General features: G+C 42.3%; 1 protein-coding gene across 2 annotated transcripts in view; it reads right to left on the bottom strand.

Moving 5' to 3' along the window:
• The window catches only part of DAB1 (DAB adaptor protein 1), a 206900-nt gene that overhangs the window by 57580 nt on the left and 131586 nt on the right, over positions 1-17734 (bottom strand). For both annotated transcript variants that reach the window (XM_088673999.1, XM_088673998.1), the window contains exon 4: positions 17062-17160. In XM_088673999.1, coding sequence (XP_088530125.1) covers positions 17062-17160 — 99 coding nt within the window. The remainder of the gene's footprint in view (positions 1-17061; positions 17161-17734) is intronic.

The following is a 17734-nucleotide window of genomic DNA, read 5'->3' as shown; positions in this document are numbered from 1 at the left end:
AAACATTAGCACCGAATACCACCCAAAATATACACAAAACAATGCTCCTGCTTCCATTACAGTTTTCAATGTAAACTAATTTCCACCCTGTTTATATTTCATTCAATCGCAAGGGGTTCAAAGTAGTTTCCAATCATATAGCACTCCAGATTTGAAGCATTAATAAATAATAAGAGAAGACTCACAGCCATAAATGTTGAAACATGCACTGCCCTATATAATTTATAAAAGATTCTGGTTAGAAACTATTTCATTTTCAAAAGTCATAAAGACTCAAGATTTTCCTGGCAGAGAATTCCGTAAGTGTGATCCAATATAGTTTCAGTCAATACATTAAAATGCAGGAAAAGAAATGACTAGGGTTCGTTATAAAGCAAGAGTGGCATTTTTTTTATTTCTGCATTACAAGCCAGGCCATGCACCAGCCATTATGAGCAGAAGAAATGCCAGATTAAGAGTTCATATTTTCCTAGTGGCACATTGATTTTTTAATTTATATACCACTTAATATATTTTAAATACTTCTAAGTCAGGCATGTCAAACCTGCGGCCCTCCAGATGTTTTGGACTACAATTCCCATCTTCCCCAACCACTGGTCCTGCTAGCTAGGGATCATGGGAGTTGTAGGCCAAAACATCTGGAGGGCCGCAGGTTTGACATGCCTGTTCTAAGTGATGTACAAAAAACTGAGGCAACAACAGACAAATACTATAAAAATACAGTTACATATAAAAATGTTACATGAATAAAAAGTTACTCACATATATAAATGATTTTCACTTCCTTTCCCTCAAACACACTCTTCCCTCTCAACCTCAGGCTTCTCACTCAGAATCTAAACAAACCTTCAGCTCATCCACAAAAGTCTCACAACAAGTGGAGTTCATGGAAACAGCCTAGTCTCTCCCTCTAGACTTGCTTTTTATGGACAGGCCCAAGGTAGCTGGTACTTCCTCAGGCTGCCTACAGCTGTGTCCTTTTCAGCCACACTCACACAGGTGCAGCAGGTTTGTTGAGTTTCCTAGGAGGTGCAAAGGAAGGAAAGTGACTTCCCACCCTTTCTGTTCTATCCTCCTCCTCCTCCACCAGCTGGAATCTGCAGAAGCTTCTCCTATACAATTTTATCAAAATGGCAACCACCATTTGTTAGTAGATCCATTCCTAGATGCATCCACTACTTAAGTCCACAGCATCTGTCTCACCAACAGAAAAAGAGCCATATATTCCATTTGGGGTAACAGCTATTATCTAGAACAGGGGTGGCCAACTCCCAAGAGACTGCGATCTACTCACAGAGTTAAAAACAGGCAGTGATCTACCCATTTGGGGGGGGGTTCAGGCTGTTGAGCTTTTTTTTAGGGAGGAAAGCCCATTTTTAGGGGTTCAGGTCAAAGTTGTTGAGCTTTTTTAGGGGAGTCAAAGTTAGTGATCTACCGGTAGATCACGATCGACCTGTTGGACGTGCCTGAAAGTGCTCACTGGAAGGACAGATCCTGAAGCTGAGGCTCCAATACTTTGGCCACCTCATGAGAAGAGAAGACTCCCTGGAAAAGACCCTGATGTTGGGAAAGATTGAGGGCACTAGGAGAAGGGGACGACAGAGGATGAGATGGTTGGACACGACTAAACGACTAAACAACAACAAGTCCCACTGAACTCAGTCAGGTTTACTTCTCAGTAGGCATTTGTAGGGTTGCACTGTAAAAGAATAAACCAGGTGGCTCAATTATGCATGCTTTTTTGATGTTACAACAGATTGTATAATGCTGATAATGCATGGAAATTATTTCAGAACAACTAAAGCTGATTAAAACACAGCAGCTAATTATATTTCAGCAGCTTTCCCTGTGTCTATGAAATAAAACAAAATATGGTATTTATTCAGAATATTAATGGCAGCATTCTCTGGCAGGTAAGAGGCAAACCTTGCAGAAACAATGCAGCTCAACAAAGCATAATGCATGGGATATGGAACACAACGCAGCACAAATGAGCGGTACTAATCCTACATTGAATAATGCTAATTGCAGGTTAAAACCTTGTTTAGAAAACCAACTTCATGATATCCTTATACATGATCTAGGAACTTGTTATGTCTACCTATTGTCGGGATCTCAGTGTGGGGGAAGAACGATCCCCCAGGCACAAGGCAGGAAAGTTTCCAGGCTTCTCCCCGACTCCTTCATGACCCGTGCCTTGCTTTTGACACCAGGCACATGTCTATAAATCTTGCAGAGTAAAGCACAGATGGATTGAGGCAGAGATGTGTGCACTAAGCTACTTTTATTGCTAAGAATTAAGCAGAGCTAAAGAAAACATGTCTCCTCTCGATGAGAGAAGTCCAAAGAAGAATAAATAACAAACAGAAACAGAATACAGCAACATCTGCTCCTGTGATTCCCAACAGTTATTGCTGGAACGTATCAACACAGCTATATCCATGTGCTGAAAGTGAAAGGTAATATCTCTAAGCCTTCCATAATGTCAAGGTGGAAAGATGGGGGAAGGGAGAAGAAACGTCATGGTCAGAGTGAGGAGAGGATGCAGAGGGACATCTCCATTGTGACTGACAGGCCAAGCTTGTAATCAGATGGAATTATTGCACCTAGAAATTTAACCCCTTCATATTCTGCACCCCCAATTTTAAATGTACCTAGTTAAAAGTCCCTGTGTTTTCTGTGATATGGCATGTTTCAATAGGCAAAATGGGTATTTTTTGACCAATAGTTTATAGAAAATTATTCTAATCCTATAATTTGCAGAAAAGCTGCTGCACCCATCCTGTTGAAATTTAGCAAGATAGGCTTCCTGTTTCTGGCGGTGAGAAATGGCTGACTCCCATACGATCGGACTTCAGCCGTGCTGGCAATTCAGGATTGATATGGGGGTAATTAGCCCTGGCAGACTCCCCAGGGTGGGGGGAGGACTGTCTCGTAGACCTGCAGATTGTCCAAGATTGTCAGCTTGCATCAAGTGCAAGCAGCAGGACACTGGGTCCCAGAGCACGACATGGCTGGCACTCTCCGAAGCCACTCTCATAGCCGGAAATATCTGTTTGATAAAATAATTAGATTTGGACAATAAACAGACATAGCCTGGACCGAAGAAGACTGAGAAAAAACCTGCAGAACTGCACAGTCCCTGGTGTTCAAGCTTGGACTTCAAAGAGATTCTCATCATGGTGTTTGGATTACGGTGGTGACTGGTATGTTCTTCTTTTCTTCTCAATACCTACAATTGTTTTTCTACGCCAAGCCTCATTAAGAAACCTAATTTTTTAGGACTTCTATTTATAATTAAGTACAGCTTAATTATACATTGCACAGCTTTACTTAGACTTGAAAGACTTGATAAAGAAAGAAAAAAGATGGTGCTGGTTAATATGACGCAGCACAGAAAAAATGAGAGTTCCTCCCTTTTTTGAAGGAAGTGGGAGATGATTGCTGGCTGACTTTGTAGTGACTTGAAACAATAATTTGGGATAATATACAGTGCATCTGTTTGCAGAATTTATTCATTTTGAGCGAGAGAGAGGCTAAATGGATGTCTAGCAGCCCCCCTTCTAGGATTGTGTGGTCTCCAAAAGCCAATCGATCGCCAAATGACTTATATCTGTGGAATACAATTCATTTACATTGCATTATTGCAAAAAGTATGCTTAACAATCTTCAAACGACAGGCTTGGACAACAGCCTGGATTGGATTAATTTACCAGCATGGGAGTTGCTGTGTCATTAAACTTTATGATGGACAACAGCCCGGATTGGAAGATTGGAATGAAGTCAGGAAAAGCTGCTATGGCAAATAGACAGTTGAAGAAATACATATATACAAATAAAGCTGTATTCAATGGATGAAAGGATATATGATTTCTGACATCATTGAGAATCACATAGCCAGGGGCGGAAAATTTTAAAGCATTACGATTGGAATGTGGAAATATGAGAACAACAAAGAAGGCAGGAACGAAGATATTGGAGATATACTTCAAGAGGTCCAGACTATGGGAAGCCCGGAAAATTTAATAATTCATAATTTGGATTGTAATTTGGTTTTTTTATTTTAGTTTATTGTTTTTAATTGGATTATGATTTGATGGATAATTGGCTGTTGTTTTTTTTGAAAATTAATAAAAATGATTTAAAAAGAAAGAAATGTAGCAGGATACTCCAGTTCTGTGAAAAGGTATGGAAGAAATTATTACATTCTGTGTGTATAACTGTTCAACATTTCCCTTCGGCCAACTGTAGGTCTTATCTTATACAGGTTTAACTAGGACACCTGCCAGTTTCATCATGATCATCCCTGCTTGATAACCACCACAAATATGCAACATGCCATCCCATTCAATCTTGTATGTATATAGTAGACCAAGATTAAATGTCCATGCAACACACAGAAAAAAGCATTAGCCTTCTGACTCTGAAGGGGGAAAAGCAACTTGAAAGCAAATGACTGTATATGCTATTGTACATTTGGTATGAACTTTCTGAATACTACATCATCTGCAGCATGGAAGACTTTTACTAATAATTTCAGAATAATTTTGTGCATTGTTTTCCCCATCGTGGATTTTATGTATGGAAAATGTGGGTCTTATGTGTGGAAAATGTTGCCCTTGTGACATTTCATTGACATACTGTTTGTGAAGTGTTTTACAACATACCAAGTGGAAATTATTTTATCCCACATGCATATAGCTATATTGCTCATTTTGACCATAGATGGGTACAAAGATAAGTAATACATAAAGATTTTAAATTCTGCTAGGTGTTGTGTGTTTTTTTTAAAAAAATGCAGCCAGCAGAGGAAAAGATCCTGCAGTTTAAAAGTGAAAAGCAAAGCTAACTTGGCGCTTTCATTCCAATGAACATAGTAGTTTATTATTTTAGGCACAGTTCCTGGCCGAGACCACAATGACTCCACGGCTCGTGAGCAAATAAAAGAGGACAAATTGAATGTGAGAGCATGGAGAGAGAAAGAAAAAGTGAACAAAGAGCAGGATGCCAATTTGTGGTTTGATAGAAGAACTGCCTACAAAATGGGCCAGGAAGCAGGACTTCTGAGCGTGAACATGATTGAACTCTTTCCTCAGATGGGGCTGTTTATTCTCTTCAGAATTAGCAAAACACTATGTGGCTGCAAATGAATGGTCCACCACTGAATCTATGTGACCTGGAGCCTTTCATTCAGTTGTGTCACACAATAGGCGACAGAATTTCTCACTCCTGGAAAGCAAGTGTAGAAGAGAAAGGAAGTTGTAACCTTGGAACATTCTCCAAATATGAATGGGCTTCTCTTCAGATAACCGGCGTCTTAAACATGGCTTAACTATAAATGGAAAATAAATCTGCAATCCCAGTACACCTTCCATAAGGAGTGACTCTACTGATAAACCAAGGAAACGTTTTTGTGAGCGTCTCCATAAGGAATTTCTAGAGCATTTTCTCCAGCCCAATAACATACTGGAAATGGCACAGCCAGAAAACACTTGCAAATAAAATGGAATAATTATACACCATAAATAACACCCTCATCATCAAAAAAACAGTTTATATAGAAACGATCAAGGATCTAAATGAGTAAGGTATCTAGAAATGTGTTTACACTAAAATCATTGATATAAATTTCATATTGCAGGCATTCTTATTGTCTAGATTAAAAATCCATTCAATATGGTTAAGAATTCAGACTGGGTTTTCACTGGTTTATTGCATGTAACTGAAAGAGTGGAGTTATGTGTTATGCATTATCACTTGGCATTAAATTGTGCAGCCTCACACTTGTCCTGATCCCAGTAACGAGATCTGAGTGCAGAAGCCACTTGCTGGAACAGAAATTGCACATGTAAATCGGATATACTTCTGAAATTGATCCAGATATGGATGGACCTCTTCACTGTGATTGTTGTTTTTTTACTCAGATGTGCATTTAAGTGAAAATCTGAAAGTGCATCCCTGTTCAGATTATGGCACAACTAGCCATGCAGACTCCTTTGATCAGGCCATAAAGGTGTAAATTCTGCTTGTCAGCTTGGACCATCCTGCCCATCCCTCTGTCTGCCCACATACACATATCCACCTGCCTACCCACCTGCCTTGTACCTCCATCTCCTGTTCTCTCCTCCTCACCCTCCAATGCTGCACACAACGTCAGACTATAATGAAAATGTATACACAGGCAATTTATGAAATTTGTCTAAGAATAAAAAGGAGGAAACTAAAATCTATGTAATAACGCCAAACTGCACAGAGTCAGCCTTCCCATAAAGTACTGGCTTCAGCAGGAACCTTGCACAGGCCCATCACATTCCGACAGCTAACCTCTGTGTCATTTATTGAAATAGAGGAAGCTAACATTTTATTTTATTTTACTTGTTTCAGGAGCAAACACAACTAAAGCTGGCAAATGAAAAGGCTTGTTTGGTTACAGTATCAAAGCATTGACCAAGACAAGATAGACTTAGTTTAGCCTGCGAGATAAACCAGACCCTGCAGATTTTTTTAAAAAAAAGGCAATACTTGCTCCCAAATCTATAAAAGGCCAACTGTGGCTGACCTGGCAGTAGGTTTCCAGATTGCCCATCCATGCATTAGTCTGCATAATGTATTTGTGGGTTATGCCAATCAACATCTAATTTAAGACTGCAGGTTCCTCAAAATCTCATGAACCTTCTGTAATAATGATTGTGCATGACTTTATTTTCCTAGGCTAGAAAGGATAGAAAGTATAGCATACTTACTTGCAAAAAAATAACTGAACTACAATTAATGGGACAGATCATGTGCATTTCAAGGTTGCCATGGGGAATATCTTCCAACCATCAAATGCCTGGGTAAATAAGAATATTTTGAAATATCACCTGAAGTCAATAATGAGGGAAGAGTTTGGATTTGATATCCCGCTTTATCACTACCCGAAGGAGTCTCAAAGCGGCTAACAATCTCCTTTCCCCTCCTCCCCCACAACAGACACCCTGGTGGTTAAGAGCGGTAGACTCGTAATCTGGGGAACTGGGTTCGCGTCTCCACTCCTCCACATGCAGCTGCTGGGTGACCTTGGGCTAGTCACACTTCTCTGAAGTCTCTCAGCCCCACCCACCTCACAAGCCAACACAAAGTATCAGCAGCACCTGTATTGCTGGAAAATGTCAGAAATGCTACTAATACAACTGCTAATAGCAGAGCAAAAAACGAACAAACAAAAACCTGCAAAGCAATTGGTGATATATAGCATGCTGCATCGAGAGAAAAATATCGGCTACAAGTGGGGTAACTTTGCAGACTTACAGGAGAAGAAGATATCAAAGACAAATACTGTAGACACAAGACTTTAAACAGGAACATCACTCTTTGCTGTGGCGTTTTCACCACTTGTGACAAAACATTTCAGTGGTTCTGAAACGGACTCCTTTATTATTATGTCAAGAGTTCTCTTGTCAAGCACTTTCTCTTAGGCTGGAATGTCGCCCACAAAATTCTGCTGGTGCTAGAAAGGGCTAGCCTCAACAGATCGAGACACCCAAGTTAAGCCAGTTAAAAATGTCCTGCATCATACTCCATTCATCCATGTATCTGTTTCCTAACAATATTTTCTTCCTTTAAAAACCCTGTTTCCTAAGGGCATTTATTACATTACACTTCAGAATTTTTCATACATTGGGGGTGGGATCCTTTAATAATCATCTAGGCTCTTCTTGCTCTAGATACCATCAGCAATACTTTTAGTCTGACAACTGTGAAACAACAAATTATTCTCATCCCCCCCATTCTAATGCTGTTGACCTTCCAGTCCAAACACACTAAGAAAGGAAATGAGAGATATCTTCAGAACTTTTAAAAAATGTAAGGCATAACATGAAATAACATTTAAGGCGTTGTTGTTTTTCATTCGCCGCTTTGAGGGTATTTTTGGGGTAGCAAGGCAGCCTATATATTTCAATATACTTATTTTTTTTTACAAAAATTGCAAATCCAAATTCTATAGGTGCTGACAGTTTAAGATGCTGAAGTATTTCAAAGAATCTTGAAAAAAATTAAACCATGGGATTACCCCCCCCCCCCCAAGAACAGACACTCCCCATCCTGCACCTATCTCTCAGTTCTTAGGGCTTTCCTCTCCAAGCTGATCCTGCAACATAGCAAGAATCACCTGAAATCTGACTTGTGTATATGGTGCCAACTTTGTGAGGCTGGCAGGTGCTGCATGCGGTGGTTGGCACTGTGCCACTGCTCCTGAGGCAAGATGCTACCATCCTACCAAAATGTCCACCATTAAAAATGCATGGCTATGTTATCTTGATATTTGCTGCCAGCTAAATTTGTAGAAAAGCTTGTGACAGTTTCAGAAAAACTTGCTGTAACAGAAATTAGGTCATAACAGCAACATTGGCTTCAAAACTGGGTCAGCCATTAAGAGAAACTTTATGACTGTGCACAACTGAAAGATCTAATCAATGGATTGTGACTAATATACCATGTTTATTGCTCTTATTTCTATGTGTGTACAGTATTGCCTTGCATTGCTGTTACACATGGCAAAATATGAAATTAAAATTAAAGGATTATAACTGGCTGCTGCAGATATGGGACTCCTGCAGTAGCACCAGCAGCAGCAGCAGCAACAACAACAACAACAACAATTTATTTGTACCCCACCCATCTGACTGGGCTGCCCCAGCAACTCTGGGCAACTTCTGGTCTTTTGCTATCTAAAATATCTGGGGCGCACCAGGTTGGGGGGATGCTGTCCTAGCCACAAAAAAAGTATCAACACTACTTCAACCAGCAAAATGTCATCCTGAGTTCTGCTTCCTGATCATGCTAGTGTGTGGCAGAATGCTTTGAATGGGCATAAATTAACTGGAGGGTGGAGCCACTATATTATGAAACCATTATTCTGTAGTACCTACCTATCATTGGGGCATATTCCAGCCTCTTTAAAATCACAGAAAACTTGTGCCATCCAACAGAATTTAATCAGTCCATAAGAGATTACTCGTAACAAATCTATCAGCTTCTGAAGTGTCACAGAACTATCTGTTCCTTCTTGCTGCAGCAGGGTATCATATAAAATATCAGGCAATAACAGGATGCCCTGTTTGCAAGCTTCACAGAGCATTGGCTACATGGAACTTTGGCCCAGGTTAGCATTATGCCTCTTAGGTCCTCACGTGGGAGTTTGTTGCCATTTTTTAAATACATCCATACTGGGTGTAGCATTGTTTTTGATTTTGATTTTTTTACTGGAGTCCACATTTTTACTGGTGTTTTTATTTATATTCAATATATGTATTCTTAACCTCAAAATATGTCTTTATATGTATATATCAAAACATGACAAAACTATTAAATTAGGAACCAAGTTTACAGTCTTAAAATAGTCCTGGAAACGTGAAAAATCTATAGACTGTTCCCGAGTTATAAATTCTGCATATCGATCTCAGCGATATCATTTTGAGGAGACTCAAGAGGGCTAATTATGCCAGCAAGTGAGCGAATAGAATAAATAGCACTTGGCATATTTGCTTGGGATATACATATTACACACTTTAAATGTCAGAATAAAAAGGAAATGATTTTTTATTTAAAAAAAGCCTTCTATCCTGATTGGCCAAACTTTGCCCTGCTTGACATACCCTCATAAGTTAAATGTACCCAGATATTTGACCCGTTCCACTTCTGGGAGATTGCTAAAAAAACAAATACTGAAGAATTTTTGGTACATTGCAAGTACCTGTATGCACTGGAAACTAATGAATTCTGGGTTTTTAAAGACAGCTATATTTTCCACTCAATAATCTTGAAGTAAGAAAGATGGTGCTGTCCTGCACAGATGTGGTTATCGTCTGGTTCTGCTTCACCCCCTATTCTTTTTTTGTTCCATGCAGTCACTTTGCTGCAAACATCAGTTAGTTGCTCTGTGATGGGCTGGGAAGGGTACACAGGGTATTACAAATCTAAGACATGTGGGATGTGAAACTTATAGCAGTCAAGTACAACATTCCTACAGTGGACATGTTAGGGCAGGCATCCCCAAACTGCGGCCCTCCAGATGTTTTGGCCTGCAACTCCCATGATCCCTAGCTAACAGGACCAGTGGTCGGGGAAGATGGGAATTGTAGTCCAAAACATCTGGAGGGCTGAAGTTTGGGGATGCCTGTGTTAGGGGGTGTTTTGTACCACTCAGGAGAAAACTTCCTGTTTCCTCCTGAGCTGGGACAGACTTCCACTGCATGTGACTTGATGTGGGTGTGGACTGTTGTTGATAGAGGAGCACACGGCCTCTATGTTCTGTTCTCTGTGTTCTCCATTTTTGTTTTCCTATGTGTTAGGAGAAGTGACTGCTCAGTCGCAGTTACTTGGGACTAATCCCCTTATGGGACAGCTCATGTAGATCGGGCATAGGCAACCTCAGCCCTCCAGATGTTTGGGGACCATCATCCCTGACCACTGGTCCTGTTAGCTAGGGCTCATGGGAGTTGTAATCCCAAAACATCTGGAGGGCTGAGGTTGTCTATGCCTGATGTAGATATATATATTTATGTAACCTAACCCTTCCTTTAGGGATCTATCTGTAAACCTGAATGAATCTGTGAGTAAACTATTTTTATATTAAGTTTAATCAGTTTCTCATGTCTATTCTTTTTAAGAGGGATTAGACGGGATATTACCAGGAATCTTAAGTAGTGAGGCTCAGACGAGCCAGCAACAAGCTAACCACTGTGTAATTTAAAAAGGGGGATGTTTGGAACTCTGCTAGGATATGGAGCTTGCTAGCACAAGTTAGGAAGGGTATCATTAAATCCTCTCCTGCCTCCCTAATCCTCCTCACAAGATGGAATCCAAAAACCCATGCATGCATTTTGGACATGAAGGGAAAGGTAAAGGGACCCCTGACCATTAGGTCCAGTCGTGACCGACTCTGGGGTTGCACGCTCATCTCGTATTATTGGCCGAGGGAGCCGGCGTATAGCTTTCAGGTCATGTGGCCAGCATGACAAAGCTGCTTCTGGCAAACCAGAGCAGCACATGGAAACGCCGTTTACCTTCCCGCTATAGCGGTTCCTATTTATCTACTTGCATTTTGATGTGCTTTCTAACTGCTAGGTTGGCAGGAGCTGGGACCGAGCAACGGGAGCTCACCCCATCACAGGGATTCGAACCGCCGACCTTCTGATCAGCAAGCCCTAGGCTCAGTGGTTTAGCCCACAGCGCCACCTGGGTCCCATACATGCATTTTGGACATACCCCCCCCCAAAAAAACCCCACAGCCCTCCTCCCACAAATAGCAAAAAGAATTACAAACAGTAAAATTAAATCATCCCATGTTAGTTAGAGGGACAGTATATTTTCTTTCTCGGGTGTTTTAGAGGATTAAAGTGTTAAGGGGAGTGAAACTTCACCAACAACCGTTCTAATTCTTAGTGACAGTATTTGCCTTGAGTGACACTTTCCATCAGAAAGTGCAAGCACATCAAGCACACCCATCAAGACTTCAAGTACAAAGACAGCTAAAATATTAATTAACATGTATATTTTGTTCATGAATATTACATTTGCAGTACATGAAAGTACGCTATAAACGCGAAGGAAAACGTCGCAGGCAAGGTTTCTGACAGTAACCCAAATACATTATTTTAAGCTCTAATTACGGAGCAGTTCCTCTAAAACCATCCATCTAAAGTCAGGCCTGCCAATGCCAATTTTTAGAGAATTTGCTGGTTTAGGGCTACACATTGATTTTTTTATTGTGATAAATTAAAATCCAATATTAGCCAACAAGATACAAAGCGCACAAAAATCAACATTTGTCTCTTTTAAATTAGGTCAGACGTATGTGCATGAGTAACGCAGACAAATGAAAGCGATCAGACATGGGCATTTTAGTGAAATAAGTAATAATTTGGCAAATGATTACATGACAATGAACTTATCCAAACTGGGGCAGTGGGGCAGAGCCAGAGGACAGGAGGCTTATAGTCCACACAGGGATGCAGCAACTATCCACGATTTTCAGTTCCAGCAATGAAATTATTTATTTGCAGCTGTGAAGTATGCTAAATAGTCAGAAGCTGCTGTAATCCATGTGTGTTTGCCCCATGTAGAGAATCACTGAATTGCAGGTGGAAGCCTCCTCAGTGAAGATACCTTCCTGATTGACCACCGAGGCTGATCACTGGATCCTTCTAGGCAGAAAGGAGTAGAAAGAACTAGGCTTTATGCAGCTGATCCTTGCTTGAGCAACAAGGTCTTCCTGAATCCTAAGTTATTATTTGGACCAGCTTCTTGGTTTGACCCCAATAATTCATTTGTTCTTTGGTTTGAACTCCTGGCTGGCCCCTTGGTCCTATTCTTGACCCCTGATCTGTCTTGGGGCTCGTAGTGCCTGACTCACCTCAGACTGCTTGCCATGGCCCAGTCTCAATGTGAATATTGCAACTGTAGCAACCGCAGCTAATTAACTGCTTTTTCTTTTCTTTATTGTGTTCCGTGGAACATCTGGCACGATGAGGTAAAATCAGAATCAGCAGAATAAAGTGACTGTAGGAAGAAGGGCCTGTAACTGGGATTTCTCCTCATTTTATGACATCAACACTAGCAGGTTCTTAAGTGAGAACTGGTGTGAGAGCACACCAGTTGCAGGCCTATATCCTGTAGTGCATGGGGTGTGGTGCCATAATTCACTGGATCTCCCGTGAGTCACATTGTTGTTGCTTACTGGATATATCAGGGTGGGAGAGATGGTGGTGCAGTGCAAACACGCCAGCAGAACTAATCCTGCTGGTGCTTTTGCCACTTCCCCTCCTACCTCCTGTTCAGCAGCAGCAGCAGTGTGACCAACTGGTAATGACACACTGTGTCACACTATCCACTACTGGAATGACAATAGCAGACTTCACTCTCTCGTAGCTCTAGAAATTATATTATCATTCTGGCCAGGTGAAGCTAAAAATCCTCTTTCTCAGTTGCTAGCATCTTTGTGGATGCCCCCTCTGACTCATACTCGTTTTTTCTCCTTCTAGAAGTCTGGAGAAAACAAATTCCCTATGGACACAGTAATTGCTGTAACTTGGAAATGTCCTGGCAAGCCTAGATACTGCCACAATGCCTTGCAGATTTCACATCCCACTTCAGATACACTGAGAAGGATCAGCTTGGTGGACAACTGGCAACTCTTCCTTGGCATCACTTGTAGATTACAGGAAGTAGAATGCAACACTTGCATAAGGTTATAAGCTTAAGATAATCAAACAGGGCATCATACTTTGAATATATAGTACCCAGTACTATCCCAATAACTCTTCATAATTGACACTGCATTATTTACTTGTAAGTTTAATGATCTTGGTTATCCAATAACATAATATGCCATTCAGTCTGGTTTTATTTCTAGCATCATGCTAAATAGTTAATTTAGTTAATTATAGTTTAGTTAATTAATTAATTATAGTTAATTTATATAAAAATTTAATTGAGATCCTTTTTAAAATTCAAGAGAGGGCATATGCCACTGTGAAGATAATTATAGTTAAGATAAAAAGCTGTTTTTCAGTGTGTTCTGATTTTATTTTTAATGTTTGACTTAAGCCCCTGTTAATCCAAAATAAAATTGTTTAAGTGACGGAACTATTATGATTTGACTATGAGATAATTTCAAACCATTCTTTAGCCTCTGTGTTATGAGATTTTAATATACTGTAACAACAACAACAACAACAAGCAGCCACTACCCTTTTAGTACATACTTTCAGCACATTACATATGAACACAAAACCCTCTTCTCTCCCCTTCCCCCATAACAGAGACTAGGAGTGCCAGCTTGGTCCCGCGACCATAGGTCCCTGGGGCTCTAGGTGCCATGCATGCATGGCCCTGGTATTGAAATTTGTGGGTGACCAGCCTCTTCAGGGGGAATTTTGTGGGTGCTCAGACACCCAGGGCCTCAGGGAGTTGGCACCTATGACAGAGACTGTTTTGGCTTCCTTGCAGCTGCAATCTGAATAACAATAAAATACATGATAATTGCATCCCCGCAATTAAGATCATGTGTATTTTGACACAAAATACCAGTTCAAATATCTGTCTTTCACATGGAAATGGACAGAAATGAGATCTTAATCAGGGGCGTCGCAACTGGGGGTGGGGGGGAGGCAGGCCGCCCCACGCTCCACTCTGCGGGGCTGCTGCAGCCGCCATCACAGAGAGGCCACCCTGGTGCTGTTGGTGGCCATCCGCCACTCAACAGTGGCCAGCCGGGCAGGGCGGGGCTGCGCACGGAGGCGGAGCTTGCTGGGCTGGGGCTCCTGCCTCTGGCTCACAACTGGGTGGCCAGCAAGGAGCCTGAGTGCAGGGCAGCAGGGCGCCCCGCCAGTAGCTTCGCCCAGCAGCTCCCAGCCAATGCGGAGCATGGGAGCCCTTTCGCGTTCCCAGCCCACGCTTAGAAAAAGCCAAGCCGGGGAGAAGAAGGCTTGAAGGACCGGGGAGCAGCGGGAAGGAACGCAATCTGTCTCCTCCATCTCTGATCTACAATGAGTGCCAAACAGAGCTGTCCTTCCCATTGGGTTTACTGGCACTGGAGGGTGGGGAGCTTTGGTGTGTGAGGTAGAGCTTTGCAGAAACACATTGATGCACTTATGGGCATGAACTACGTGCATGAACAAAAGGGAAGGTAGCATCAGTTTCCTACCCCCACCCATAGCTGCCAAGTTATCCCTTTTTTTAAGGGAAATTCCATTATGCTGAATAGGCTTCCTCACGAGAAAAGGGAAAACTTGGCAGCTATGCCCCCACCCCACACCAAAATAAAGCAAAATAAAACGTATCTGGGTGTGTGTCCTGCATATCGCTTAGGATGGGTCATAAAAAATTTTTCCCGAAAATGTTTCCTCCCTTGATCTTATCTCAGGTGTATGGTATAAACATAGTCAAATTTCAAATTTGGGACAAATCGGTTAATATTTAGACCCTGCTCCTACAGATTGAAATTTTGAAATTGTAAATTATCAACATGTTTTATCTTAAATAAATAAATATTGCAGAAAATAATAGTATCCAACTATTATTGCTCTACATAAAACCTAAAAATTATGTTTATTAGTTCACAATTTAACATACTGAGAATTAAATGAGTCAAATTCCTATGTTTTTATCACTTGTAGTGAGGCAAAATTTCAATCTGCAGGAACAGGGTCTAAATATTAACCGATTTGTCCCAAATTTGAAATTTGACTATGTTTATACCATACGCCTGAGAGAAGATCAAGGGAAGAAACATTTTTTATTTTTCTTTTAATGACCCACCTTAATATCGCTCCCACTGTCGGCTCCTGCTTTTGAGAGGGAGAGGGGGCTCAGCAGGGTGTGCTCGGCTTGCTAGGGGTTAAAAGGAACTGAGATAGAGTCCTAGAGATGATAGAAAATGAAATTGCCGGATACGTCCTCCAGAGCACAAGCCCCACCCTCCCAAGGTCTTTCCTGCAAAGAGAAGGCAAGAGGCTGTTGTCTCTCTGCTCTGCAAGTGCTGCCTCGGTGGCCCCTTCTGGGATCTGGCGAGTCTCCGCTTTCTTCTTGATGGGGTGCATTGGGGAGAAGACTATAGCGGACTATGCAGGGGGGGGGGACACCTCCAAGTCAGGGAGCAGAGGGTCCTACCCCACCCCTCTGCAAAGCCAGAGAGGGAGCGAGTTTTTTTAGGTCTTCAACTACTACTACTACTACTACTACTACTACCACCGTGTTTCTCATATTTTAAGTCATCCCTACAAAATAAGCCATGGCAGGATTTTCCTGAGTTGAAGAAATATAAGACATACCCCAAAAATAAGCCGTAGTGGTGGGAGCAGGTCTGGATGGCGCCATGGAAGAGGAAGATGCCTGTCAGCGCCCGGAACCGGCTGCTGCTGCCCTCCAAAATGTCCAGCAGCATGCACCGCGCCAAGCGCTGACCCGGCGGCGGGACGCAGCAAGAGCCGCAGCGCGCACTGCTCCGAGCCCCGACCCGGCGGCGGGACCCAGCAAGAGCCTCAGCGCGCGCCGCGTGGAGCCCCGACCCGGCGGGACCCAGCAGCGTGCCCTGCTGAAGCGCCGACAATGCTCCCAGCAGCGCAGCAGCAGCCAGTTCCGGGCACCGGACAGGGGAGGTACCACACTGTAATTTTTTTTAAATAATAAGACACCCCCCGAAAATAAGCCATAGGCTTATTTTCTTGAGTAAAAAAAATTATAAGACATGACTTATAATATGAGAAACACGGTACTACTACTACTACTAAAGCGAGTGACTGTTCCTGGGGAAGTCGGCAAAGGGAGCCCCTGCCCTCAGGGAGCGAAGGAGGGAGGGAGGCTCACCCCCCAGGACAAAACAAACATCGCCACCATGCCGGAGGTGGAGAAAGAGGAGGGAGTAGGACAGATGGGAGTCATGGCTCCCAAGAGGGTGAAGCTTTGCTAGTGCCCCAACAAAGCGGCCGCGAGCCTCCTGTCAAGCGTCGTAAAAGGATACAGGCTCCCACGTTGCCTTAAAAGGCTCCAACGTGGGAGTCTGTGTCACCTCCCCAGCACAGAGCTTGCTGGGCTGGGGAGGTGTGGACTCCGTACGGGGTGCCATGCAGACTGAGCATGTGCCACGCCCCCTGCAGAGTGTGCATGCGTGGGATGCCACACGTGCGCAGTCCGCACGGAGCGCCACGCAGGCACCGCCCCCGGTACCAGCCGGGGTAGGAAAGCCGCTGACCTTAATATGGCCTACATCACCTTATGTATTCTATCACAAAAGCCCCTCGCCCTAGTTTTAACAACTTTTAGGTATGCAGATAAAATCACATCAGTCATAGAAGTAGCTTCATTGAGGTACTGTGTCAAACAAACAAACAAAACAATTACTACACCTTAGGTATCGAAGGCTGTTGCTTTGATCTACAGTAAGCAATTTATGAAGCATGTCATCTGTTTTGTGTGACTTTATATCGGTCAAAAATTACTACCCAGCCACGGGAAGCTTTCAAGGATACAAGTACCAAGAGATTCAATTGTGTTGTCTGGTGTCATTATTTTACTTACGCCTGTCTTCTCATCAAAGATTTTGATTCCTCCAAATGAGATAGTTAAAAATATTTTCTGCTTGTGTTCCCCTTTTGAACGAGTTGCAGCAACAATTCCCTGTTGGGAGAAAACAGAATGGTTCTGATTTAAAATAATTTGACATTTTGTCTCTGCCAATAGTCTGCAGACATTAGTGAGAAGTGGCGGTGTGTTGTTCCTTAAAGATCTGAACACTTTGAGCTTTCCATTGGTTTCAGATGTTGGTTTGGGGCAAAAATATTCTATTTTATCGATACAGTACTTGTTATTAAGTAACAAGTTATTAAGTATACTTGTTATCAAGTAACAAGTTATCAAGTATACTTGTTATTAAGTAACAAGTTATTAACTTGTTATTAAGTGGCACTGTGGTCTAAACCACAGAGCCTAGGGCTTGCCGATCAGAAGGTCGGCGGTTCGAATCCCCGCGACGGGGTGAGCTCCTATTGCTTGGTCCCTGCTCCTGCCAACCTAGCAGTTCAAAAGCACGTCAACGTGCAAGTAGATAAATAGGTACCACTCCAGTGGGAAGGTAAACGGCGTTTCCATGTGCTGCTCTGGTTCTCCAGAAGTGGCTTTGTCATGCTGGCCACATGACCCGGAAGCTGTACGCCGGCTCCCTCAGACAGTAAAGCAAGATGAGCGCTGCAAC

This window comes from Zootoca vivipara, chromosome 7 (assembly GCF_965207765.1).
Source record: "Zootoca vivipara chromosome 7, rZooViv2.hap1.1, whole genome shotgun sequence".
NCBI lineage: Eukaryota > Metazoa > Chordata > Lepidosauria > Squamata > Lacertidae > Zootoca > Zootoca vivipara.
Note: the sequence above shows the minus strand (reverse complement) of the source record. Positions and strands in the feature narration are given on the sequence as shown.